The sequence below is a fragment of the Leopardus geoffroyi genome, chromosome B2, assembly GCF_018350155.1.
Source record: "Leopardus geoffroyi isolate Oge1 chromosome B2, O.geoffroyi_Oge1_pat1.0, whole genome shotgun sequence".
In the NCBI taxonomy this organism is placed as follows: Eukaryota; Metazoa; Chordata; class Mammalia; order Carnivora; family Felidae; genus Leopardus; species Leopardus geoffroyi.
In genome coordinates, this window is record NC_059332.1 from 36,817,477 (window position 1) to 36,844,887 (window position 27,411).

Below are 27,411 nucleotides of genomic sequence, written 5' to 3' on the forward strand. Positions count from 1 at the left end.
TTCCAGGTCCTCGCCAGCCCGCTCCCCTCTTCCCAGGTCAGCAGTGCCAGCCCCCGAGCCCAGGGACTCCTCTCTGGACAGGAGACTTCAAAGTTGACAAGGAACCCTCTGGATACTTTCCAAACATTGGAACTCAGCCCTTGCTGACTTATCGGGCTCCTCTGTTCTCGCTGGGCAGGACTGCACCGCTGACGGAAGTGCCGAGTGGACAGGAATTCTCCAGGCTAATTGGCAACCACGTGCTGAATGCTGACAAAGGCAGCGGCCAAGTCACAGAGGGCAGCCACCCACGGCAAGCGGGAGGCACTGCCATCTGTTACGGGAGCCTCCCTCCCCTTGCGAGCTGCCTGGCACCCCTCAGGGGTGCCGTTCACCCCACACAGTGGGGAAGGGGTCAAATGCGTGGGCTGAGGGCAGAGGGGGACCTGGAGCCCCCTGTGGCACGAGCAGGGACGCTGGCCCTATGGTTTCTCCTTCCCGCCAACGTTCAAACAGAAAGCCCACCTAACTTAACTGTTTAATCATGCAGTTTGATGACCCCATGTTCCCATGTCAATAGATCACTCAAAACGAAGGTATACTGGGGAAAGCATTTAGTCAGGCCAGTGGTTCTGTGTACGCCCACAACAGATACCTTTCAGACACCAGAGAAGAGCCCCCATGAAAGCCCATCTTCCTCCAAGTGGGGTCACAGGGTGTGCAGAGGACCTGGGTGTGCATCTGGGGGACCAGAGGACCACGGTGCCCAGCCTGACCGAGCTTCCCGTGGAGTTGAGTGTGACAGAGCCCTCGGGTGAGCTCCGGAGATGAGTGAAAATCAAAAGGCAGTCTGATCAAGTTCCACGGGGTAGTTAGTGCTAGACTGGAAATTACTGAGTGAGAGACATGACAGAGCCAGATGAAGCGACGGCAGTCAGAGAAGATGGTCTCGAGGAGGATGAGGAGAAAAGCTTCTTAGAACGGCTTTTCCTTCCAATCCCCAGTTGAATCGTGTGGTCTGGAGGTGAAACACAGCAACCCCCGAACTGCAAAGGCCCAGTTTTGTGTTCCAGACACCGACGGGCAGGAGGACTGCCCTCCCCCAGGCTCAGCTAACCTGTGGTGACTGGAGGGAGGGTTCCACCCAACTGGAAGCCGCTACAGACTTATATATATACATTTACATACGTGTGAACATTAAATTAGCGGGTGGCATAAGAACTAGTTCCTTGTCAGCCTCCCAAGCTTAGAGGCGAGGTACGTTTCAGGAATGACAGGTGAGTCACTCAGGAACTCGAGTGACCATTAACTCCAGTGTCCTCGCACTGATTTGGTGTGTGTTTTCTTGAACTTCCTCAAAGGATTTTCCTGGTCAGACCGGGTGCCGTGATGAGCCGAGTCTCAGCCTCGCACAGGCCGTGTGCACAGTATCTCTGCTTCACCCCAGGCTTAACCGTTCAAAACCAAGGAAAGAAAATTACAGCATCAAAAGGGATTAAAACAAGTGATTTGCTGTTTGAGCATTTCAAAAAGAACTGGAACACCTATGATTCAGCAAGTGGATGCTAACTAAGAAATAAAAAATCATTTAGTTGTCAGGGCGATGTGTTCCATGAAAGTAAACACTCTACAGAAACCCATTTCCTACAGGGAGCCTCCAGGTAATAAAGGCCTAACATATTCTCCTCCGCTTGAGTGCTGGCGGGCCATTGCTGTATTCTGACACGGGCCTGTCTACCGCTTCCTCCTGTCCCCTTTGCCCGGGTTAGATTAGAGAGGTAGGGTGTTAATGGTGGGCTTGATGAAGATTGAAGACCCATTTTCTCCCCCTTGAGACCAGCCTGATTTGAACAAATTGAGGAGAACAAAGCAGCCCCTTTCTGTCCTTGGGAGAAAGCCTGTTCTGTGTCCATTTTTGCAGCCAGGTCTGCTCCTCCCCAGAGGGGGAGAGGGGCAGTCCACAGAGATCCCTCCTGGGAGGACACCGGTTCTTGCCGCTGCCCCTGGGGCCCACCCACATCACTCCACATCTGTGCCCCGGTTACTGGTGCTGCCGGTTGGGAGAGCGGGAGACGGAGCCTGGGCTGGAAGGCAGTGAGCTGCCACCGGGGGCCTGCAGGGCGTGGGGGTCGAGCGGCGGCCCCACCAGGCTGGGGTCCCCCGTCCCCGACTCCTCACTGTTGTCCTCCTTCTGGCTGCTCTGCTGCTCTGGACACTCAAAGTGGACACAGTGGAACACCTGCAGAGAGAGAGCAAAGGCCGGTGAGCGACGGCCATTGTCCAGCCTCCGGAGGCTGCCGATGTCCTGCCCGCCGCCCCTGCGCAGACCTGGGACAGCGACTAACAGGTGACACATGGTTCAGTCAGGTGGGGTGAAAGTACATGGGCCGAGGGTCTAAAAGGTACAGCCAGCACGACATGGATTCCTATAGACTGTTCTCACCAGATGACTCCATTTTTGGTTACCTTCATCATATGAGCTCTTCTTTTTAAATTAATTAATCCTTGCATTTGGCAGCAGGGTTAAAAGTCAACAGGGGTTGACTGGTGACAGCGCAAAACTGTAGTAAAACCCCCTGCATTGTACACTATAAATGGGTGAGTTGTATGGCAAGTGAATTATATTTCAATAAAGTTGCCCTTAAAAATAAAAAGCCAGCAGGGTGTCACCCTGGGGGAGGAGCAGCTTATCTCCAAGGGTCCAAGTGAGTCCCTCCCTCTCATGCTCTTCCTGTGCCCTCAGGAAGGGAACAGCTCCTGACGTGTAATTATCTGCTGGGCAGCATTGCTGGGGAAGGGGCTTCACCCTGACGTGGTTTGGGCCAACCTAGAATGAACACCCTCACGTGGATTCTGGACTTCAAGCTGTTATTACAAAGCTGTAATCATCAAGGCAGTATGATACTGGCACAAAAACAGACACACACATCAACAAAACAGAATAGGAACCCAGAAATGAACCCGCAACTAGATGGTCAATTAATCTTTGATGAAGCAGGAAAGATCATCCAATAGAAAAAAGACAATCTCTTCAACAAATGGTGTTAGGAAAACTGGACAGTTGGGGCACCTAGGTGGCTCAGTTGGTTAAGCATCTGACTTCGCTCCAGTCATGATCTTGAGGTTTGTGAGTTTGAGCCCTGCGTCTGGCTCTGTGCTGACAGCTAAGAGCCTGGAGCCTGGTTCAGATTCTGTGTTTCCCTCTCTCTTTGCTCCTTCCCTGTTCACTCTTGGTCTCTCTCTCAAAAATAAACATTAAAATAAAATTAAAAAAAAAAAAAAGGAAACTGGACAGCAACATGCAGAATGAGATTGGACCACTTTCTTACACCATACACACACACAAAATTCAAAATGAATGAAAGACCTAAATGTGAGACCAGAAACCATCAAAATCCTAGAGGAGAACACAGGCAGCAATCTCTTTGACCTTGGCCACAGCAACTTCTTACTAGACACGTTGCCAGAGTCAAGGGAAACAAAAGTAAAAATGAACTATTGGGACTTCATCAAGATAAGAAGCCTCTGCACAGCAAAGGAAACAATCAACAGAACTAAAAGGCAGCCTATGGAATGGGAAAAGATATTTGTAAATGACATATCAGATAAAGGGTTAGTATCAAATATCTATAAGGAACTTACCAAACTCAACACCCAAAAAACAGATAACCCAGTTAAGAAATGGGCAGAAGACATAGATACTTTTCCAAAGAAAACATCCAGATGGCTAACAGACAAATGAAAAGATGCTCAACATCACTCATCATCAGGGAAATACAAACCAAAACCACAATGAAATACCACCTCATATCTGTCAGAATGGCTAGAATCAACAACACAAGAAATAATAGGTGCTTGTGAGGATGAGAAAGGGGAACCCTCTTGCACTGTTGGTGGGAATGCAAACTGGTGTGGCCATTCTGAAGAACAGTATGGAGGTTCCTCAAAAAACTAAAAATAGAACTACACTATGATCCAGCAATTGCAGTATTAGGTATTTACCCAAAGGATACAAAAATACAGATTCGAAGGGACATATGCACCCCAATGTTTATAGCAGTATTATCAACAATAGCCAAACTATGGAGACAGCCCAAATGTCCACTGACTGATGAATGGATAAAGGTGTGGTATATATACAATGGAATATTACTCAGCCATCAAAAAGAATGAAATCTTGCCATTTGCAATGATGTGGATGGAACTAGGTGTATTATGCTAAGGGAAATAAGTCAGAGAAAGATAAATAGCATATGATTTCACTTATATGTGGAATTTAAGAAACAAAACAGATGAACACATGGGAAAGGGGGGGGGGAAAGAGGAGAGAGGGAAACACATCACAAGAGACTCTTAACGATAGAGAACACACTGTGGGTTGATGGAGGGAGGGAGGTAGGGGGTGGGCTAGATGGGTGACGAGTACTAAGGAGGGCACTTGTGATGAGCACTGGGTGTTGTAAGTGATGAATCGCCTGAAACCAATATTTCATTGTATGTGAACTAAGATATAGATTTTAAAAAAAAGGAAAAGAAACCCTCACATGGAAGAGCCGGCCACCCCCAGGAGCCAGGAAAAGCTTGCTACCTGGAAGCATGACCGAGTTCTGTACTCAGTGTTGGGCCAACTATTATGTGAACAGGGCACAGCACAGAGCTCAGCAAATAAGGGGGAGGCATGGCCGACCCTGAGAATACACAGCATGGGGTGTGTGTGTGTGTGTGTGTGTGAGAGAGCCTAACATACCCGCTGTGAAACAGAAGGTGTGTGAGCTGGGGGTATAGTGACAGGGGACAGTCAGGAACTCTGTCAGAGGTGGGCCTTTGGGGAAGCTGACCTACGCCCTCCCCTGCGCACACGGAAGTTCCTTTCTTCACTAACAACCATATCCTTCTGGGGTTCTAGCCCCCTGGGGCCTGCCCTGAACTCTTGAAGGGGAGGAATCACATCCTCTGCAGTGGTGGTCTCTGGTGTGGGGTACACAAATTCACTTTCCAAGGAGCAAGCTGGCAGTTCTGAGGGAATCCGTTTCCAGGTCCTCAATATCTGTATTTTCCAACACTAAGAACATGACTGAATTCACAACACCCTTCCCCACCTCATAGAAGGAAAGCACAGCCCCCTCACCTGCCCTCAGCAAGGGGCCCTGACACCTCCTGGCCCCTCTGAGGGTGAAGACCCACTCAAGTGTATTCGTGCCTCATGTAATTTTTTAAATGTAATTGGGATTTTTCCAGAACTAAAACATTTTCAAGATACACTGGCTAAGGCCCATGAGTAAAAGTTTTGCACAATGACTTTCAGATTTGGTATGCCTTATTTGATGAATTGGTTAAAATCATGTCACCAAATATTTATTCCTAGTAATTGGTCATCTTCCATCTTATAAAATGTTTATTTTTTAACCTCATATTTATAAAAATAATTGTATTTAAACTTAGTATCTCACTTCTCAACCTTAAATGTTCAAAGGATTACTTTTTTCCAAAGTTCTTTTATGGGATAAGTGAACAAAATGTTTGAAGGCCATGACTGCTGTACTTAGGAGACTTGAAGGGGAAGGGGAAAAAAAAAAAGTTAGGGAGGGTGGCAAACCATAAGCGACTCTTAAATACTGAGAATAAACTGAGAGTTGATGGGGGGAGGGAGGGAGGGTAGGGTAGGTGATGGATATTGGAGGGCACCGGTTGGGATGAGCACTGGGTGTTGTATGGAAACCAATTTGACAATAGATTTCATATTAAAAAAAAAAAAAAAAAAAAAAAAAAGCTAATAGGCATGGCCTGGAGGGAAGGAGAGGGCATCTGGGGTTAGAAGTGTTCCAGGCAAGGGGAATAACACAGGGGAGGAAAGGGCCCAGTGATGTCGGAGGAAAAGATCCGAGTCAGCAGGGCTGGCGAGGTCTCTGGGGCAGGAACACCCCACGACATGCTCATCCCATGTCCCACAGAGCTGGGCCTGTACATCAGATCCAACAACAAAGACTGACCTCAAAAGGACCTGTGCTGGTGATGCGCTACTGGGATATTTGAAAAGACTCATCTGGCAATGAGGGCAGGGTGGTCAGCTTGGGGCCCACACGCTGTCCTCAATAAGGGGTGAGAGCTTTGGGCGGGAGGTCAAAGAGGCCAAGGAGAGGAGTTACAGCCCATGAGATGATTAAAGAGAAACACACATTGATCTTGGTTACTTGTTAGAGGTGAAGTTCAGCAAAGTGGGACAAATCCAAGAGGGGTCCCAGACTTCTGAGATGAGCTGGCACAGGAGGCTGGAGCCCAGGCATCTGGTGGAGCCCAGGCAAGAGGGGCCACACAGGCTCACTGGGGAAACTGAGAGGTGAGGAGGGCTCTGGCAGTGGTGGATCCCAGCGAGAGGCAGGGGGGTGACGGGAGGGAGGCAATAGGAGCAGATGAAGCCTCACCTGGAATGGGGTTTAGGGGTGAGTCCCATTTTCTGAGGGGCCTGATGGCACAAGAGAGTCTTAAACAAACTGGTATGCTAGGCTGGGCTGGGACAGGAACTGAGGCTGGGGGACCGATGGGGCAGAAGCCCAGCCGCTAGACCCAAGCATCCTGGACAAACACCTCGTTCTCCCTCTCATCCCCAGGCTTCTGCTTAAAGAAGTAAGTGGTGAAATTTATAAAGTTACCACTGAACTTGGCTGCAGACGCTGAGTGTGTAACTGCTTTGTAGTGATATTCATGCGAAGGGCTGGTGGGAGCCTGGAGCCTGTGCAGACAGCGTGCAAGGCAGGCTGTGTGCCACAGGGGCATAGGGGCATGGCACACTCCCGGCCCTTCCCTGGTCACCCAGTGCTTCCTGGAGAACTGCAACCCCTGCTCCCTTGGATGGGGGTCCACCCCTTCTTTCCAGGGCCTGCTGGCTGGAGAGCAGCCATTCAACTCTGGATCTGCCCATGTTTGGTGAGTCTGCTCCTGGATGAGGGTCCATCTGTAGTGGATATGGCACTGGTATCCTGGGAGTGGGCAGGATGTGGGGCAGGGCTGCTGGTGGGCACCTGTTTCTCTCCCCAAGGGAGGAAGTGCAAGCAGAGGGTGGGGGGCGGGGGGTGGACGAGGAACCATCTCTCCTTGTCCTGGGGGCTCTATGTCCTCCACCGCTCCAGTGTGTGCATGCACATGCATCGTGCACACATACACACATGTGCATGTACACACACACACACACATACACACACGCACCCTTTTTCCTGTAGAATCAAATTCACAGAAGGCAAATGTGATATCAACTGTGAGATTATAAATTCTGTGCTTACCTTCCTGCATCACTATTTTCTCCACATTCCCACTTTAATTCATTTATCTACTGCTGTTTCAAATTTCACATCTCAAACTCTAACGTGAAGACTGAGGCCATATGTCTTCAGGTCTATCCTGTTCATTTTGGCGAAGCCGGTCTCCCTCAGAGCGAGCGGATTCCACTCCCCGAAGCTCAGGTGGCCTGCCCTTCACCATGGTGCTTCCTGGGGGCCTCATGGTGCCAGCTGCCCTCAGTACCCCCCGTGCCGCCTTTCCTCTCTTTCCTTCCTCTGCCTGTTCTAGCACATCTCTCTGCTTGGGCCCATCTGCAGGTGCTTACTGGTCAAAAGTTCAATGGGAGAGCCTTTCATGGGGATTTTAAACTGTCTAGGCCATTGGCTCTGACCTGTACCATGCAGGGCAAATTTGAACAGCTTCCTGGTAGCAGCTATCCATCTATTCCCCTCCATCAATTTATCGTTCTCACAGCCTTTCAAGTGACAAGACCATCTTTTGGTGGGTTAGCGACAGTCCTCTGGCTTTATGAACACTCCTCTTTCCAAGTAAGGAGGGGGTGGGGGGTTGGGAGGGAGGGGATGGTGCTGTTGGGCACACCTCTGCTGCCTGGAGCCCCACCCCCACCCCAGTCCCCTCTCCCAAGCCCCTCCCTGGAGCTTTTCCTAAGCCAGCAAACATCCTGTTCTCTTTCTCAGTCCGATGACCGTTCACACTCTGTCCCCAGAGCCCGCATCTCCACCCTCTGAGAGGGAAATGTTCTGAACATGCTGTACTTACTGCACCTTCCCCTTTCCAACCCTGCGCCCTTTTCCTGTCCCATCGTGCTGTTGTTTCCTGTCCCATCGTGCTGTTATTTGTGTAATCCCATCGCCTGCGTTCTCAGCCCCCATCTCCAGAGGTTATCCCTCAGGCCCCTGAGCTGATGCCAATCCCTGCACTGACTTGAGACTTATCCCCCTCCTTCTCCTCAGTGTCCTTAATTTCCGGGTGAGCTCTTGCCCCACAGGCCCCGCGAGGCTTTAGGCTCCCTACCAAAGCCCGGCCCCCTCCTGCCTCTGTCTACCCACCTTGCAACCTTGCAACTCAAGGACCAAGGTGTGGTTGCCCTTTCTCCCATGCAGCCCTTGCACAATGATAAACACGTCAGTACAAATTCTGGATTGAAAGATAAAATTTAAAAAACTCTCAGTGAGGCTGGGCGCTAACAAGCTGGTCCTTCAGAACATGCCTCTCACTTCGGAAAGGGTCCACATCAGCGATGACGCTACCATCTGCTCTGCATGGTGCTGGTGAAGCCTGGGAAGACTGTATGCAGTGGGTGCCTAATGAATGCTTGCTGGCTTGCTTCTTGTTGCCCTCATTTCCACTGTCATTCCCGCTCCTAGCCTGCATTTCTTTCTTAACTTGGGTGATGCTGACTGCACAACCGTCTTTGGCCCATTTGACCCACCTGTTTTAAAATAATAGTGCAAACGGCTGTTATTCCCAACACACCTCACAATGCTAACAGCGAATCTCCACTGGCTGTTTTGTGTTCTGCTCTGGCTATTCCTCCCTGAGAAATCATAGTCACTGCTCCCCTGCCACCAGTGGTCAGTCCTTCCACCTGAGGTAGGGCAGACCGGACGCCGTGGAAATCCCAGCTGCCTGACTGTGCTCTTGCGGCCCCGGGGTGGGCGCACATGTGACCGGACCGGGGGGATGGGGCCACCTCTGAGCTGAGCTTCAGTTTGGGACTTGGAATCCTGAGTGTCGCTGAAGGACCAATTAACTTTAACATGGGTTCCCTGAGCATCTCCGGGGAGCCGAGCAGGCTCTGCCAGATTCAAAGGCAGCACACAAGAAACAGTTAATTTTATTAAGTCACAAACTGGTGTAGTGAGGATTTTAAGTGGAAAAGGGTGTTTTACAAATGGAAAGATGGGTAAGTCTTACCCAGAGACTGGAGTCACTGAAGAGGTAAAACGTGCAGTGGGAATCAGAACAAGCAGGCAAAGGGCGGGCGGGAGTTGGGAAATGAAGGGTGCCTCTGCGTGCCAGGCGCTGAGGACAGAGCGAGCCCCACATAGGCGGCAGGTGTGGCTAGAGGAACCGGGTGAATGGGGTTTGGAGGTCAGGAGGTTTGAGTGCATTCATTCACTCCACAACACTTATGATGCACCACCTGCATGCCCACCATGCGGGTCCTGGCCCCTCAGAGGGTGCATCATCTGATGAGGACAGCAGACACCTCAGTGGACAGGCAAATGGCTCTGGGCCTACAGGGAGCCATGAGGGTGTGGTGGGGTCCCAACCGGCCCGGGGGAGTTGGAAATGCTTCCTGGGGGAGGAGATGCCAGAGCTGAGTCGGGAAGCTTGAGGCAGCCAAGCAGGAAAGGCCAGAGGAGGGAGCCCTTGGCGCAGCAGGAGAGGGGAGGCTACTGTAGCTCTAGCCTTGGGGGGGAGGATGATGATGGAGAGAGCAGGAGGGTGCAGGCTGGGTGCAGTGGGGTCATGGCCCAGGGCAGTACCATGAGGGACTGGCCAGACCTGGGTGGGGAGCAGGGGACAGGGGCTCTGGACAGAAGAGACTCTTAAAAAGGGATTAAATTTAAAATATTACAAAAGAAATATGTTTATGGTGACAACTAATAAAAGTGGTTAAAGGAGGAGGGTAGATGACAACAAACCCTTAAACACTGAAACCCCCTGATGTAGACTAGCAATTTGGGATAAACAGAAAGAGTCCTTTTTAAAGGAAGAGTAACAGAACTGGGTAACAGATGAGGTGAGACCGACACAGGAAAGAAAAGGCTCCGGGGATTCTCTGGGAGGACAGAGATGGCAGCAGCGGGTCCCAGGGGGCTCCCGGCTCAGCCAACCTCCGAGGGCCCGTCCTCATCTTCAGATCCTTTCCCTGCTTTTGTTTTTCACACTTCAACTGCCCCACTGAGCACAAACACTGACCAGGCGCTAAGCAGGGGTGCCCCTGCCTGTAGGAGTTTACTGTTCTGCAAAGGAGGCAGCAGTGTGCCCAAGGTCACATGCGTGGTGGCATTCTGCCTCAGGGCCAAGCAGCTCTGAGCCGGCTCACCCGTCTGCAGAACAGTGTGCAGGCTGGGCCGTGGTTGAGGATCCACCCACCCGCCAGCTGAACCTAACACAGTACGAAGCCAACACCCGCCACGTCCTGGGCTACGGCACCTCACCACCATTATCTCATGCAAAACTGGGGTTCCCCCCGTTGGGACCTTGGGCACCCAGAGAGGGGGCCTAACTGTTCTCAGGAGCGGGGGTGGAAGGCGAGCCTGTTGTGGGGAAACTGGCTCCTTCCTCAGGGGTCACGTTGGTCGGAAGGGGCCTGAAGCACCTCCCTCCTCCTGCCGCAGGGCCCCTGCTCTCACACGGAAACCAGGGGAGGGAGCGATGGCTCGGGGGCGCGGGGTGCCATCTGAAGTGTGCCGCCTGCCTGCCACACCCTCAGGCTGCTCTGCCCAAGTGCACCTCTGGCCTCCCTCTAGGTGGAACAGCCAGGTTCTGAGTTTCTCTTCGCTCAGAAGCTTGTGCAATTCAATTTCTTTCCTGCGAACCTTCCCAAGACTGCAATACCCCTCGGAAACGATGTGACCAAAAGTGAATGAGGCATACAGGGCAGAGTCGCACTACTGATTTATGCAAAACCATTACGACCGCCGCCGCATCATTTTCCCTTCCCCTTTTCGGCAATCATGTATCCCATTAGCCTGTTTGATTGCCGCCGCTCACAAAGGGGCACCTTCGCTGAACCAGCTTCAATGGCCTCTGGATCTATCCCTGGAGAGGAGCCGGCTAATTGGGAATGTAGTCGTGTGTATGAATCCGACACAGCCTTAGTCGCTATCCGGTGTCCTTTTTTTGGTAGCTGCTGTTTATTATCACTTTGCCTTTCCTCTCTGGGAGCCATAATTTTCGACATGTTTGAGATAGTCTGGGGTGTTCTTTTTCCCTGTGAACCCTGGAAAGGATGAGCACAAACGCTCTGGCCTCTTCTCGGTGACGGGGCTGGCTCCTCGGCTGGCCGCTGTCTGCCGCCTTTTATTACAGGGACTCCCCAAGCATGCTGTGCTCGACACATCTTCAAGGGTTTCAGAAGCAGAGAAGCCTCTACTAATTTTCCCAAGTTGCACTAAGAGTCCGCCGTGAACTGTAGCAGAAATTGGGAAAATTTAATAAATGTTGATCCGTGGCTCTACCTTGCTTTTCTGGTTTCTCCTGAGTAATTTTCACAGACTGCTTTCATGCCAACCAATACAAATAGGATTCCTGACCCAAGCTTTCAGCTTACATTTCCAAGGTGACATAACTTTATAAAATAGATACCACCTCTCAGTGATATCTGCCCATAAGTCAGACACAGAGACATGGCTTCTGAATTACGCCACCCTGAAGACTGCCGATCTTTCTTCACCCCACGCCCACTGTGCGTTCAATGAGCATTGACAGATCCTGATGCTGGTGACAACTGACATCTTTCTTACACTCACCTCAGGGGCAGAGGTCAAGAGTCCCTCTGTAGGCTGCGGGGATGTTTTACTTTTTGTTCCTTTAAAAATGAAGTCCAAGTGTCTCCGACAAAACACCCCTTTTTATAAACAAAAGTTCTGTAATTGTACATCTGAACAGCCCAAACCATTGTTTTCAGTTAAGAAACCCTCTTCAGAGGGAGATATTTCCAGATTCTGAACAATACTTTTTCAGCATTGCTTATGGATGATAGGATGCCAACATCGTTTTGCACAAATATTTAATCCTAATACATATAGGAGTACCTTTCTTGGTGACACTGCTTTTATATGGCAAGTTTTTAAACTTTCCAGTATCACCTTCCCATATTCATGTAGGCCAGAGCACCCACAGATCCCTGGAACTTCACTGCTTGGAAGGTTCCGGAAAAAGAGTCTTTCCAATACCTATCAATACAGGCAGCCCCACAATCCCCAGTTACCGTTTTTGATGTGTGCACACTCCAGAGTTCCAGGGAGAGCGATTTACTGTCTCTTCGTAATTAAGTTGGCCCTGGAGTATTAGTGGCTTCTTTTTATTTTTGAAAAACTAAGAAACAGAAACGGGAAATGTTCTAGCTCCCAGGCAGAGCCTGGCAGGTGTGACCTTACCAAGGCCCCCTTCCCACATCAAGGGAGAGTCTGTCTGTGGCCACTAGCCCCGGAAGGCTGGCACGCGTAGCCCCAGCTTTCCGGGAAAGTTCTTCACTTCCTCCAGGTGATGTGTGTCTGCTCCGCGTCGCAGCCCCAGCTGCTTGGAGATTTTGGGCCGGCTGCTAACTGCTGGCTCGGCACTAGGACGCCATTCGAGATTAGCCTCACAAGCCGGGTTATCTCCCTTCTTCGCTGCTGGGAGGCCCCACGCCTCACCCACTCAGGTTCTTTGGGCGCCGCCTCCCAGGGCAGTGGTTTGGTGCCGAGTTGGTGCGGCTGCAGCACGGCACACACAAGGACCTTGCGGATGGCAGCGTAAGTGCAATGACACACGCTCACTGCTGGGTCGTTTTCCCTCTTCCCAAGCAAGTCTTCCATAATAGGCATTTAAGAATAAAGATGCCTAGAACAGGTCTTCTTTTGTAATTATGCTACAAATTAAGTATCTTCCTGCTTTTTCTGTCTCACTGGGAAGGAGACTGGATTTAAGATCGAATTCACTCTCCTTGTTTCAAAGACAAGTGTCCTGAGAGCCAGGGAGTGAAGTGACTTGTTGGGGGGGTCACAGAGCTAGTCGGGGGGGGGGTGAGGCTGGCACCAGTGCTGGGGTCTCCTGGGCCACACTCCACGAGGCCCTCCCTCCCTTCCTTCCACCCTCTGCTCTCTCCTCCTCCGCTCGTTCCCTACTTTGCTAGCCTGCACATCAGGGTTATTTCTCAGAGCTTACTTCTAGACCCTCTCCAGCCCTTTCTTCTTAGCCCGACTTCTGAGGTACTTGACCTGGATTGCAAGCTACATGTGTACTCCTTAAATTCACATTTTTGTGTGGATGGCACCTGTAACTCCCGCTCACTGTGCCCTACAGTATCTTGTAACTAAATGCTTCCACAGACTTTCCCCCAGCCACCACAGCCCTGCCATTCTCCAAGGTCGTGGGGATGACAGCCTGGTGCAATCTTTAGCTCCCCCTCGTTCCTCAGATGCAAGTTGTCACAGGTGATTCCTGAGAGCTTATTTTCCTCAGAACACTGCACTGTAGCTATGGCCCTCAGTCTGATTTATGGAGGGGCCACTGTGTGTGGGGCACGGGGCTGGGTGCTAGGACACGAAGATACCATGACACTGCTCTCAAGAAGTGCAGTGGAGGGGCACCTGGGTGGCTCATAATTAGTATCCAACTCCGGCTCAGGTCATGATTTCACTGTTCGTGGGTTCGAGCCCCGCATCGGGCTCTCTGCTGTCAGCACAGAGCCTGCCTCAGATCCTCTGTCTCTCTCTCTCTGCTCCTCACCCCTCTCTCAAAAATAAACATTAAAAAAAAAAAAAAAAAGGACAATATAGTGCGGGACCCAGGCAAAGCCTCTATTAATTAAGCAAACTCCTAGGTGCCAGGCTGGCTTACCTGTCCCCATGCCCAGGCCCTGCTGTTCCTGTGCTTCCCTGGTCTCTGGCCCACACCTGCTCCCGCCCTTGCAAATACCACCTCCATCTTGCATATACCCCACAGGGCATCCAGGTGCCACCTGAAACCTGGCTTGTGCTCGTTATTTCTCTTCCTGAGTAGGTTTTCTTTGTGCACATCCCTTCCCCATCACTGCCACATGACGCCCCCAGATGGCCCGGTTCCTTCTCCCTGACAGAAGTGGGAGTTTGAGGGCTGACACTGCGTCTCTGTCTGTAGGTCTTCCGAGGGAGAGGCTCACTGGTCCACTTTCTCTGTATCTCTCTGCGTCTCTGCCGCTGGGATGTCTGCTTCAGTTCTGGTGCTGACCGACCGGAAGTTCTGGCCTTGAGAGCCAGCCTATGACTGCTGTGACGTGCACCTGCCTTTGGAAGCTTAGAGCACAGCCTCCGGAGGATGCTGCCGGGGAAACCCCGGGGGGACCAGAGAGGGAGTGATCAGACCTGGTGGGGGTTTCTGGGAAATAATTATCACCAGGCCAGGAAGGAGCCTTTTTCGTTTTGTTTTGTTTCTAAAGAGCCCATTTCCCTGTTTGTTTTTTTCCCTTCACTAGAGCCACATGTTGCTATGGGAACGAGGATGGCACTGGGACCCACAGCCACTCACCGGCCTGACAGAAGCCTGTAAATAAATTCTGCCTCACTCCGGGCTCCGCGCTGAGTGGTCCTGGAGGGCAGCTCAAGCAGCCACTTGCTGACACTCTGTCCTGCTGGTGCCGGCGTGCGCAGGACTCTCCTGCGGGTTGACTGCTATTCTGCCACGGCGAGCACGGAGCGCGCGGGGGAGTCTGCAATCGCCCACCCTCCGCAACCCTCCACGACACGATCTCATTCGTGTCTATGTGGTCCCCAGGGCCAGGATCATCTGACCCATTTCACGGATGAGGAAACCCCCTCCTCCGGACCCGGCCCCCGCATCCACGCACGCCAGCTGTGCTGCTTGGGCTGGCAGCCCGCACTGCCGTCTCCGCCGCGGGCTGCCCTCCACGGTGCCACGAGTTCAGGCGCCCCTCACGTGGCTGACCTCCACCAGGCGCGAGGCTGAAATCCCTCTAAGGAAGGGCCCTGCCGTGGTTTCTCTCCTAGGCACTGGCTGGCACGGGAAGTGTGCCCACAGAAGCCACTTGCTAGTCTGACTGTGCCACGGCAGAGATGGGCTCACTTCTGTGGCTTTACTATTTATTATGCATTTGTGGGAGACAGAGCAGCCTGGATGTTTTGAGAGACCAATTACCCGGATTCAGGGACACCTTGGGTGGCTCAGTCAATTAAGCGTCCGACTCTTAATCTCGGCTCAGGTCATGATCTCACGGTTTGTGAGTTTGGGCCCCGTGTCAGGCTCTGAGCTGACAGTGTGAGGCCTGCTTGGGATTCTCTCTCTCTCCCTGCCCCTCCCTCTCTGTGCATTCACGCGCTCCCTCTCTCTCTCTCAAAAACAGACTTAAAAAAAAAAAAAAAAAAAAAAAAAGACCAATTACCTGGATTCAAATCCTCACTCTGTCACTCACCAGCAGCATGACCCAGCAAGTCACTTAACATCACTCGGCTTTAGTTTCCTCATCAAATTTTCCTTTTTGCTTGAAACATTTTGGCTGTGAAAACCATGCACCAAAGAGTACATGGAAATGCAAATGCATAGCTTGTTGAATAACTATGTAATGAAAGCCACGCAAACTTTCAAGAACCCACGAACATTGCTGGTGTACCTTGGTCCCTCCACATGGCCGGCCCTTCCTGATCCAAGCCTCCCCACCCTGAGGAAGCCACAATTCTGGTTTTAATAATAATAATTCCTTTGCTTTTTTTTTTTTTTTTAAGTTTTACCACCTGTGTCCACATCTTCAAATGTGATAGGTTACTTTTACCTGTTCTTGAACTTTTAAGAACATAATCCTAATTTACGTATTCTTTTGTATCTGACTTCTTTCCCTTGGCATCCCTGTGATATTCATCATGTAGATCACAGCCCCCTGGATGACGTACTAGGCTTGGCTTATCCATCTCCCTGGACAGATGACTGGGTGGTGTCCCACTTCGGTCTGGTATGAATGAACGGTGCTGCTGTGAACATTTTCATTCTTGCCTAAGAGCTTCTTTAGAAAACACACACGAGTGTGAGATGCTTAGTCTTAGGGCAGGCATGCAGATGTTCAACTTTAGTAGATCTTACCAAACCATCCTCTTCGGCAACTACAGCAGGTCATACTCTCACAGCGCTGGATGTGAGTTGCCCACTGCTCCTCATCTTTGCCAACACTTGGTACTGAGCTAATTCACTTTTAAAAAAATATTTTATTATTATTTTTTAATATGTATTTATTTTTGAGAGAGAGAGCACGAACAGGGAAGGGCCAGAGAGAGAGGGAGACACAGAATCTGAAGCAGGCTCCAGGCTCTGAGCTGTCAGCACAGAACCCAGCGTGGGGCTCGAACCCACGAACCATGAGATCGTGACCTGAGCAGAAGTTGGATGCTTAACTGACAGCCACCCAGGTTCCCCTGAGCTACCTCATTTTTAAAAAGTGAGTGAGAGTAGAATATGACGGTTGGATAGTGTAATAAACCTAAAGGGTTTGGAATAGAGCCTGCCACACAGTAAGTGCTCAGTACACATGAGCTCCTGTTTTATAATTTATAATAAGAATAATCATTATAAGGGTCTTGAACTAGGACATGCTGAGGTATGTGGCTTATTTACCTTTCCACTTACAAAAGTGACTGGTTTAAGAAACTCTTCATTGTGACTACAGAAAGTCTGCCTTAGACCACCACAGTCTCTTGATGGTGAGAACCTGTATTACTGAACCCTTTACGTGGCTGATTGATGCACAAGGGAGACTGAACAATTCCTTCACTCGCTCAGCTCACAGGTACTCTATGCTGATGCGCACCAGGCCCATGCGAGGTGCCTGGGATACAAAGATAAATATGACACAGCCTCTTTCCTCAGCTGCACACACACAATAGGTGAAGTGGGACCCTGAGAGCAGCCTATGGACCATCAGCTCTATCCTCAGCTTCTGTTGACTTGGCAAAGGTTTGCATGTGGCTTCTTGGGAGCGGGACCCCAGTCTTTCTATATTGCAGATAGTTAGTTTTTTCTATAGTCTTTTTGAGCCCCCAGGGGCCATCTGTGCCCCTGAGCTCTCTGCCTACTGAAAAATCGCTCCAGAACATGCTCTCAAACCCGGGTTCCCATCCAGGCCATAAGAAGAAACAGGTACCACTTCTACTTCCTTTAATACACGGACAGATTTGCAGACAGCTCTCGTCTGGACCTCGTCTGGCCTCTGAGGATGGAGGCGTGTCCCTCTGTGGCCCTGCTACGATAATTAATGAAATGGAAACGAAGGGGTCCACGCGAGGTGCTGCTTTAAAAGCAGCAGGGCTCCTCCACGGTCTCCAGAGCTGAAACTGGAGATCTGCCGTGACGTTTGTGGTGTTGTTGACAAGGCCCGGGTTGCAACCGTTTCCAGACAAGAGAGCCTCAGAAAGCTGAGCAGTACCTGCCTCCTGAACACGCAGAGTTGATTAGCAGTTGAGGAAGATGGGCAACCGTGCGGGAACGACCTCACGACTGCCAGACTGGCGGCTGAGACCACCATAACGTGACTGAGGAAACAGCCCAGGAGGACCTTTCGGGCCACTGGCCCTGGGGAGAATCAGACAAATGGAAACAACTGAAGGAGAGCAGGATGAGAGGGCGGGCGTGCTAAAAGACGCGTGTCTGCCATCTAGTGCCAAGCGTGACAAGAAGACAAAGGAAACCCTGCGAGTGGGCAGAGAAGACATGCAAGAAAGGCAACCGAGGGTAAAGGGGAGAAACGCGAGCCGTGTGGGAAACACGCCAAGCACAGGGAGACTGCGGAGCAGGGGATGACAGAGCACACGCTGGTGGGGAGGGAGAGGAAGCGTAAGAAGCGAAGATAAGTGACAAGGATGATGCCAAGTACACAAGGAGCGGGAGGTCACACGAGGCAGCGGTGGAGTCTGTAAGGTAAGCGTTAGGGAAATTTATTGACAGAAGTCGTAAACGTAGCTAAAAGATGAAATGAATTCATTGCTGCGGTGCTCACAAAGGATAGATGAGAGACAGATGCCAGCAGCAGACACACACTTCCCAGAGGAAAGGGATGAAATGCTGCAGGAAATCAGAAGCGTGCCAAAACAGGTGATCAAGAAATCTGAACCTCCACAGTGGCTGAGGCTGCTGTCACCTGAGAGCCCTATCGCAGGGAAGCGGGGAAATTAACATGCAGCGGTCGCAGGCGGACCTCGAGTGCAGGAAGGCCTGGCTGGTTGGGGTGGGACGCACACCCACGCTGGGCAGGAAATCCCAGGCTGTTTCAGCTCAGAGGCCTCTGCTGTTCCAGCAGCAGCCGGGATCCGGGGTCGGGGTAGGTGCCAGCACCACAGCCGCAAGCTGCTAGTAGCCCCAGCCACTGACACACTGCGGGTCACTTTCCACCTGCCGCCAAAACAGACCGCCTGCGCCCCCCAGGAGTGTTCAAGTCAGAGGAACCTCTGAGCTGGGCCTTCCCTGCCATCCCCTGTCAGACCTTCTCCCTGGAGGGGGCAGCACCTGAAGAAAACAGTCTTCCCTGGGAGATGTGGCAGTTACCCACATTTCTCTGTTACCCACACATGCTCAAAACCAATCCCATCTACACTTCTTGAAATTAGCACAAAGCCTGTGGCTTGGTAACATTCAGTATCTAAAGGTCCTGCTTCTGACTAAATGAAGGCCACAGGTGCCATCTGGCAAACAAGTAGTGACAGGCTGAGGAAGTTCTGCCTCTCCCTATACCACCCTCAACTGTGAGACGGAGGGGCCCAGACCCCAATATCCTGATGGCAGATTTCTGGCTTCCATGGGACTAGAGATGGGCTTACCCTGGACCCCATCTCCCCGCCATCCTGGTTTCCTGACTCTGCCCCCAGCCTCCTTTCCCTGGCTGTCTGTGCCATCACGGCTCTCCTCCAGGGCTGCCTTCCCCAGGAGTCCTGCCCCACCAACCTTAGTCACCCCTCTTCCCATACTACAGCCTTGTCTCTCACACCTCCGAACATCACCACCCCAACTTAGACAAATTCCCACTGTTCTCTAAGACAGGTGATACTTTTTCCAAAACTAGTATGCTGTAGGAGAGAATGCTTTGAGAGCTGCCATATTCTTTAAAGAAAAAAATTTCTTTTGGTTAATATTTATTTTTGAGAGAGAGAGACAGAGCGCAAGGGGGTGGGGGCAGAGAATGAGACACAGAATCCGAAGCAAGGCTCCAGGCTCTGAGCTGTCAGCACAGAGCCTGACCTGGGGCTCGAACCCACGAACCATGAGATCATGACCTGAGCCGAGGTTGGACGCTCATCTGACTGAGCCACCCAGGGGCCCTGAGAGAGTGCTAGATTCTTGACACTCAGGGAGATTCAGCACTTTTGCGTCTTCTTGTGTGCTCTGAGAAAGACAGTTTGTGGGTGTTGCCTTACGATCCCATTCATTATTCATGTTATGATTTCAGATGTTTCCCAGTTGGCAACACCACATTGAGGCTTTTTTCCCTGAACAATAACTGACTCAGTCAGGCAGCCTGGCAAGTTGCTGCTCAGCCAGATGCAACAGATCATCGGTTAGTCAACCTGTACAGACGGGCTGGTGAGTGTACTCGGAGTTCCCTGCATAGACAGTTCTGGAAACTCATTGGGGAAGAGAAGGTCTTGCACTCCAACGTTAGGGTTCTGTAATGGGAAATTATTCCTCATTTGGTTACTGAAGTAGGTGACAGGTTGGGGCTGAGTGCCGGGAGACCCTCCGAGATACATCCCAGTGCTCCCTGGCCTTCTCTGACCTAGAATTCCTTCTGCTGGAATACTAGACTGCAGAGTCCCATGTAGGGATTAAAGACAGAACTGGTTTGTTTTTTGGGGATGTATTATATGAGAAGTGACTGCACATGAAAAATATTCAATTTTAGCTTGATATATTATGTGAAGATAAATTTAAATTGTTTTCCAACTTGGTAAATAAAAAACACATAACTTAATGTAAGTATAAGTGGCAAAAAAATTGGGATTTACTGGCAAAATTTAAAAAATATGCTGAGTAATGTATGGGATGGTTGAATCACTATATTGTACACTTAAAACTAATAATAACACTGTATGTTAACTTTACTGAAATTACAATTTTTTAAAAAGATTAGAAAAACAATTTAAAAAAATAGGGTATTTGGTTTGGGCCTCAAATATACATTGATTCAGATTCAAATTTACTTTTGTTACCTCACCAAAAAAAAAGTGCTTTTATGACCTGATATTTAGAGTTCTTTAATTTTGTGCCTTAACAAATATCAATTTGTTTACTTTTATAATTTTCAGGTTTGGTTAGAAATGAAGAGGTAAGAGAGAAAGTTTCAGACTACTGTTTACAAGCTCTGCTCTCTAAGAAGCACACTGTAGGCACACTGTTCTAAATGAATAAAATGCAAATGCAAATGAATAAAAAAGCAAAATGAGTACAAATTATCACAATATTTTCAGTTTTGAGAATGCGAGTTGAAGTACCAGAAACACCCTGGTATGCTCTGGAGAATTCTGATTTGACAACCACAATGCACGAACCCAGGGCCAGCTATGTAATGTGCAGGGCTCAGCACAAAATGAAAATGTAGAGCCTTCTGTTCAAAAAAGCAGGAATAAAGCTTTATGTTTTCTCCCACAGTTCGTCTCTTGACCGGACACAGGGTTTTCTTTTGCTACTTAATGTTGCAATCCCTTGGGCAAGGGGACTCCGAGGCTGGGGCAGACCCACATAGGCGCCCGGGGCCCAATCCTGTGACTCAGGTGAGAGTCACACCAGACCCTGACTCTCCCTGCAAACACGCTGGGCCTCCAGGGGGAGTGGAGCGTGGTGGGAGGCATGGGTCAGGCTAGGAGGGGGAGGCTGGGCAGGTCTAGGTACCAGGGGTCAGTGGGTGGCTGAGAACCTGTCCTGGGAAGGTGAGAGGGGGCAGAGGTGGGCCTGTGTGTAAACTGAGGCTCTCGGCCCCTGGTGAGTGCCCCACTTCCCCATGGGGCTCCCATTATGAAAACAAATTCACAGGTAAAATTGTGAAGAATTCAAGATGGTGCTGGAGAACATAAACCCCAAGCACAGAGTCCCCTTCTGGGTGTGGAGCCTCACGCAACTGCCCTGGTCACATGCCCATGAAGCCAGTCTTGTGCAGAGCTGAGAAATACCACGTTGAGGTGAAAACTACAGAATGGTTACTATTTTGATGCCTTTCATTTCCTCTTGAGTTTCAGCTTTCCTGTTCCTTATGATTCCTGTCTTTTTTTAAGTTTATTTATTTTGAGAAAGAAAGAGAGAGAGACAGAGACAGAGAGAGCATGCACACACACAAATGAGAGTGGGGGTTGGAGCAGAGAATACCTAGCAGGCTCCATGCTGAAGCATGGAGCCCGACATGGGGCTCCAACCCACTGGACTATGAGATCATGACCTGAGCCAAAACCAAGAGTTGGACGCTCAACCAACCGAGCCATTCAGGCACCCCGTGATTCCTGCCTTTAACTAGCCGTCCTTCAGAGGTTCACACTCAACACTCATGACTGTATAAAAAGCAAGGGTGTAATAAGCAGATGAAGTCAACAGAGTGGCCATTAGTGCTCACTCAACACCCAAAGAACAGAAAAGGTAAGTAATGAACTTACGGTTGACTGACACTATTCACATCTTAAATGGTGTGACTGAATCCGCAGGTGCCCCTCTGAGCTCACTGGAAATCCATATTGTTGAGGGGATGACGGTCCAGGTGTGCCTGGCTCATGTCTGGTTTACACTTGCCGTCCTAGTGTGATTATGAATCATGCCCTCCCTCACACTCAAGTGTCCTGGTTTCTCTGTTCACCAAGGGCACTGTCTTGTCTTTCCTGATCCAAGGGATCCAGTGCATTTTTCTGGGGCCATTTACATTCCCGAGAAAACAGCCTGGTGGTTTGAGGCTCAGACCCATCACCTGACTGCTGCCCTGACTGTGGGTACCCAAAATGGGGGGGAAACAACCTGCCCACTCTCCCCCCATTAAATCCAAAAATGAAGGGACGTCTACAAACAACATGATCTGCTGGGACGATCCAGACCTGGACACCAGTGGAGGAACAGGCCCACTCACAAACATTTATGTGCAGTCTGGCCCAGGACAGAATAGACAGGCAAAGAAAACCAGCAACTGTCTTCCATGGTGGTCCCGTGGGGCCGGGGTCCCTTAAACACATGTTCAGAGCACTGAGGGACCTCTGAAATAGCTGTCGTCTGGGAGGGCAGAAGACTTGAGGACAGGGTTGTTTGACCTCTCAAGGTCTCTGTGGTTGCCGATTCCATAGGGAGGCTGGTGGGAGTAAGCAAAGCCATAGGAGTTGGCTCTCATTTCCCAGTGAAGAGACATCTAGAAATGATAATGATATCCCCACTGTGCAGGAGCAGGACTTTCTTCTGTACCGAGCTGTCTGAACAACAGGCCATTAGCAGGGAGAACAAACAGTTCCACTTAACTCGGGATGTAGCATTTACCTGGACATCATGAAACAGCACAGCGTCTTTCATGAAAGGAGACCCTTACCTCATTTGCTGTGTTGTGTGTTCCCACGATTCGGATGAAGGAGGCAGGCTGTCTTTCAAAAGTTACAGATTGCCAGGACCTGTGAGAGGAAGCACAACCATTTGCCTGGTTAGACTGTACGGTTAACCCTGTCGGCAGGCAGGGGGAGCCAGGTGCTGAGGAAGGAGGGTGCCTGTCCTCTATCCTCAGGAGGCCTGTGAGGTGGCAGGGGTGGGGGGTGGGGAAGGGGAATGGGAACAGGGCTCTCCCTCATGTGTGCCTGAGGAAAGCAGTCAGTATGTAGTGTCCCTACCTTCTGTGAAGGCAACCTGGGACTCACATAAAGCTCCCCCATCAACACACACAAAGTACAGACCAAGTTCACGAGGGAACAATTGTGAGGCCGAAAAGTGATCAAGTCAGTGAGAGTTCACAAAACACATTTCCTCATCTGTGAAACGGGCCTGTTGGCTGAATGGGCGTGCGCCTGAGAGGCGTGGTGGGTTCTGGGAGGAGAGTTTTGAACCAGGGCAGGAATGTGGACTGAGCAGGGCAGGGCAAGGGGAGGGGGAGGAGGGGCTCACTCACTGCCATGAGTGCAAGTGGTGGCACCTGGGGAAGAATAGGCAGTTTCTCCACAGGCCTCCACCTCCCCCCCTTTCCTGCTTCCAAAGGCATCCCCCCAAGGGCTTACTCTCAGGACCTGCCAGTCTCTCCGCGGCTCAAAGACAGCTGCTTTAAAGCCCAGCCAGGCAGGCTCTGAAGCAACCCCGAGAGGAGGAGCTCTGCTCTTGGTTTAAGGCTCACAGCTCATCAGAATGCACTGGAGGAGAGCTCGGCACCCACGACTGTAAACTCCAATAATATTTTCTGTAATAAATGTGAGGAGTTCACAGTTGTTGCCATCCCTCCTCCGCTCACACAGTGGAGATGCCAGCTGCTGGGAAGCTGTTTCCTGTAATTGTCTAATTACCAAGCAACGCTACCAAAGAAAATATATGTATTTGTGGTTTGTTTTTTTCCCCCTTTGGTTTCAGGTGTTCCATCTTCTCTCTCACTGTGAGCCTCCCACTGAGATTGATTCACTGCTGCCCGGACACCCAGGCCCCTTCAGGTCATTAAAAAGTCGTTACCATCCTGTGTGCAAAGTCTGTGCCTCTGAAAGCAGTTTTCTGGAAACAGCGTAAGAAAAAATTATTCTCTTTGCAAAAATGCTATCATTCATATGTGAAGGTGATGCCATCTGATCATCCCCAGAGACTGCACTCTTGGCCCATGTCCTCGGTGGGGGGGGGGGGGGGTGTTTTGCTCCCAGACCCACGTGGCTCCCTTGGGGAGTCTGCTGGATGGGATGCAGCCCGTGGGCTGGGGCCAGGGCTACAGAGGGAGGCCCTGTGGGGCTTCAACCCCGGGCCTGGGCTCCCACAGGCAAACCTGTCACTTCTGAGGTGAGCTGTGTGACTGACGGACTGGCATCTTCCTCTGGCAGGTCAGAGGAAGCGAGGGGTCCACGCTGCGTGGGGCAGCAGAGGCCCATCCCTGTTCCTAAGGGAAGCACACACTGAGTCTGGGCCACTGCCTGCTTCTCAGACCAGCCCTCCAGGAAAGGGAGACAGAGCCAGGACAAGTGACAGCAGCCGCTGACAACTATTATCTTCCAATCGGTTTCAGAAAAATGACTGGAGTGGAGAGGGGCTGGGTGTGGAGGAGGTGCAGACTGTGTTCTTAGATTTCTAGCTGCATGCCTATCAAAAAAATCCTTAAGTGCTTCTGGACATAGAGGTAAAACTTGGCTCACGGTCTTCAACAACATGCTTGTGGCCCTGAGAGTGCTGGGGGATCCAAATGATGCCTCCTGAGGTCCCACCTGTCCTCCTCTCACAACAGGGCTGGGAGCCCAAGGCAGTGAAGGGAGGGAGATCTCACGGGAGTCGCCTTGGGCAGAGCCGGGCTCCCTGGGCAGCGGGCTCACGGCTTGGGCGCGTGTGCCCCCTGCCTGTGCCTGGGGAAGCAGGGCTGGCAGGGCAGCAGCCCAAGCGGGAGGGAGCATTTGTGGAGTAATAAGATCAGAAGGCCTCAATTTAATACCAATCCTCCATTACACCGCATTAATATCTAATCACATTAGAGTTCATTTTCACTAACACAGCCTGAGAGTTGCAAGATGATTTCATTTTCAGCAAAACTGGATACCGACCCTAAAACAAAATATTAGGAGGAAGGGATGCTGGTTAGGGTGAGGTAATGAGCATCGCTCCCTACCCAAGTATCAGATCCCATTTCCCCTCAACTTCTCGCAAACAACTTTAAATGCTGCTCGATGGGGACATGATAAGGTGGCCCCGGAAGTCCTTGTCACGTTGGGGCCGTGTATGCAATCACCGCGCAACTGGAGGACGGCTGCCTGAGCCGCGATCTCACAGGGCCAGGAAACTACAGCCATCACTCAGTCCACACGAGGCTCCACTGCCATATTTATTGAGCTTTACTGACAGCTGTATAAAATATCCCTCCTTGCCAAGTACCCTGAGTCCCTTCCTTAGCAGGCAGCATGCCCAGGGAGGCAACGGAGTCTTAGGGGCGCGGCACCCAGTTTGGCTCACGGCCATGACTGGGTGACGGAGGAAGTGTCTGCACAGGAGCAACGGGTGTCAAAGCACATGTGGTCTCTGCTTCGAGCACTTACACTAAAACAGAAAGCCCTACCCTGGACTGAAGTCCCAAGCTGTTACTCGCAGGAGGGGCTCTCAACCACAGAAACCACTCCCCGTCTTGAGCAGCAGGCTCAAGAACAGGCTCCCCCAGTTACAGAAGTAACCTCACCTGGAGTGCGCTCCGGAGGACCGGGGAGTGTAAATATGTATCTACACACAGATGTGTTCAGAGGGAGATCCGAAAGAGTGTTTGTCAAAATGTTGATCAGGATTTTAGCTTTGGATGAAAGAATTCCCAGAGATATTTACTATACTTTTGTACTTTTCTGCACTGTCTGAATTTGGTAGAATGTAGAGGTAAGCATTTTTGAAAAGTACCTGTCCTGCCTACTACTCAAGGTTTTAATACAGATCATGTGACATGAAGCAAGTGAATATGCCAACGCTATACTATTATGCAAGATATTTCTAGTGAGGGAACGGTGCAGGGCAAGGGGGGTGACAGTCAAGACAGGAGGCTTTGATCCTGGCCCTTCAAGAACTAGAGGTGGTACGGCACACTGGTTGACAACATGGGCTCTGGGTCAGAATCTCAGTTTTGCACTTTTACCAGCTCTGTGACCTTAGGCAAGCTGCTTAACCTCTCTGGGCTTCAGGCTCCTCATCTGTAAAATGAAGATAATAAAAATATCTAGCTTTTTTTGGTAAAGATTAAATATATTAACAAGTATAAAACATCTAGAACCATGTACTAAGTACTAAAGCACTAAAAATGGTACTGTTATTACTACTGGAGATGGTATTGTTATTACTGCTAAATTACTATTCAGCCAAAAGAGTCTGGACAGGACACACTGCTTTCCTGGGCCTCATCTGGGAGTCACCAAGTTTGTTACTATGTGATTTACTGACTACTGCAGAGGTTCCCAGGGGTACCCATGGCACCCCATCAGCACCCATTTCTTGGAGGCAGTCAAGGTGGCTGGGCTTTGGAGGAATTATGCAAGCATTTCTTGAATACACTCTTGAGCCTGGCACCTGAGTGTTCCAGGGCATCCACGCAAGACGTAGTGCTGGCCCTTATGGGCTTCCTGATCTCTCTGGGGAGATCAGCTATCCTTCTGTGAACTATGGAGAGAACAATGTCAACAGTGCATTGGTCCCAACTCACAAACTGGTGGTATTCCAACGCTTCCCTTGTAATTGGTTGTTTGAAGCTTGGAAGCAATTTTTCCAGAGAAATAAAGTTATAAATTTTGGTTGGGTTTCCAGACCCACCCATAGCATTCAATTTAACCCATAATGAGGCTGAAATACTATATATATGAAGTTAAAAAAAAAAAAAAAAGGAAGAAAATGATGTTGTTGCCATAGTGGTAATTAAACAAGCCAGAAAAACAAGAGCTCGAGAACAGTCTCTCTAAAGCTGCTGCTTGACGAAGGATTAAGTACTGTCAGGCGCATGCAATCAGGCGCCTGTGGCTGGCATACGGTAGGTGGTCTGTTTAGGAGTGAAAAAGTAGGCCAGGAGCTGTCCTCTGTCTGCAGACCACTGCGTGGTCACAAAGTGCTTCACGATCATGATCTATCACATCTGGTTGCCAGCAATCTGTCAGGTACCGAGGCAGCCAACTGCAATCCCATTTCTGAGGTGAGACACTGAGGCAGAAAGAGAGGCAATCTGTCCACATTCCAGTGCCACCAGGTGTAGAGTCAACAGAAGCCAGATTTAATGGCTGTCTGCACTCCTTCCACCCAAGGGCACAGTGAGGAACTTTCTGACCGAGAGGCTGGGGCACTGACTAATCCCTGTCGCCTGGGTCCTCGAGTTTCAGACCTCATTTATGTGCCGGTACCGTGATGCCAAGCTGGAGATCACGCGCGTGAGCGGACCGCAGGCTGACCTCTGGGTCCCTACGTGCAATGGCGGTGAACTGGTTGGAAGGGTTCAATGGGGCGACGGTGTTTGGCACACGGTGGGCGCACAGTGGCTTCCGGCTGCTGTTCTGTCTTCATACTCACACGTACGGAAGAGCGAAGAAGAGGCTCCCTAGGTGCTCCCTCTCCACACAGATCAGCGTGGAGACGTGGAGAACGCACGGGGTCGTACTGACAGGCAAGCCAGGGGACTGCATCTACAATGTGCCCCCCACCCCTACAGCTGCACACGTTACTCATGGAGACAAGCATGCTTACAAAATATTCTTAAATATTCTGGAAGGAGATAGGCTGAGTTCACGACAGTGGTTGTCTCAGAGAGAGGGTGAG

At 50.6% G+C, this 27,411-nt stretch overlaps 1 protein-coding gene and 1 long non-coding RNA gene across 5 annotated transcripts in view; one reads left to right on the forward strand and one right to left on the reverse strand.

The window, feature by feature from the left end:
* Nucleotides 1-578: 578 nt before the first annotated feature.
* The window catches only part of BTBD9 (BTB domain containing 9), a 414,802-nt gene continuing 387,969 nt past the window's right edge, over nt 579-27,411 (reverse strand). For all 4 annotated transcript variants that reach the window (XM_045498061.1, XM_045498063.1, XM_045498062.1 and 1 more), the window contains 2 exons: nt 22,511-22,589; nt 579-2,218 (listed from right to left, as the gene is read on the reverse strand). In XM_045498061.1, the coding sequence (XP_045354017.1) occupies nt 2,021-2,218; nt 22,511-22,589 (277 nt within the window). In that variant the 3' untranslated portion in view covers nt 579-2,020. The remainder of the gene's footprint in view (nt 2,219-22,510; nt 22,590-27,411) is intronic.
* LOC123608319 lies at nt 17,345-26,216 on the forward strand. The gene is made up of 3 exons (XR_006717190.1): nt 17,345-17,889; nt 19,412-19,545; nt 23,527-26,216. It is a non-coding gene; the product is annotated as an uncharacterized LOC123608319 (long non-coding RNA).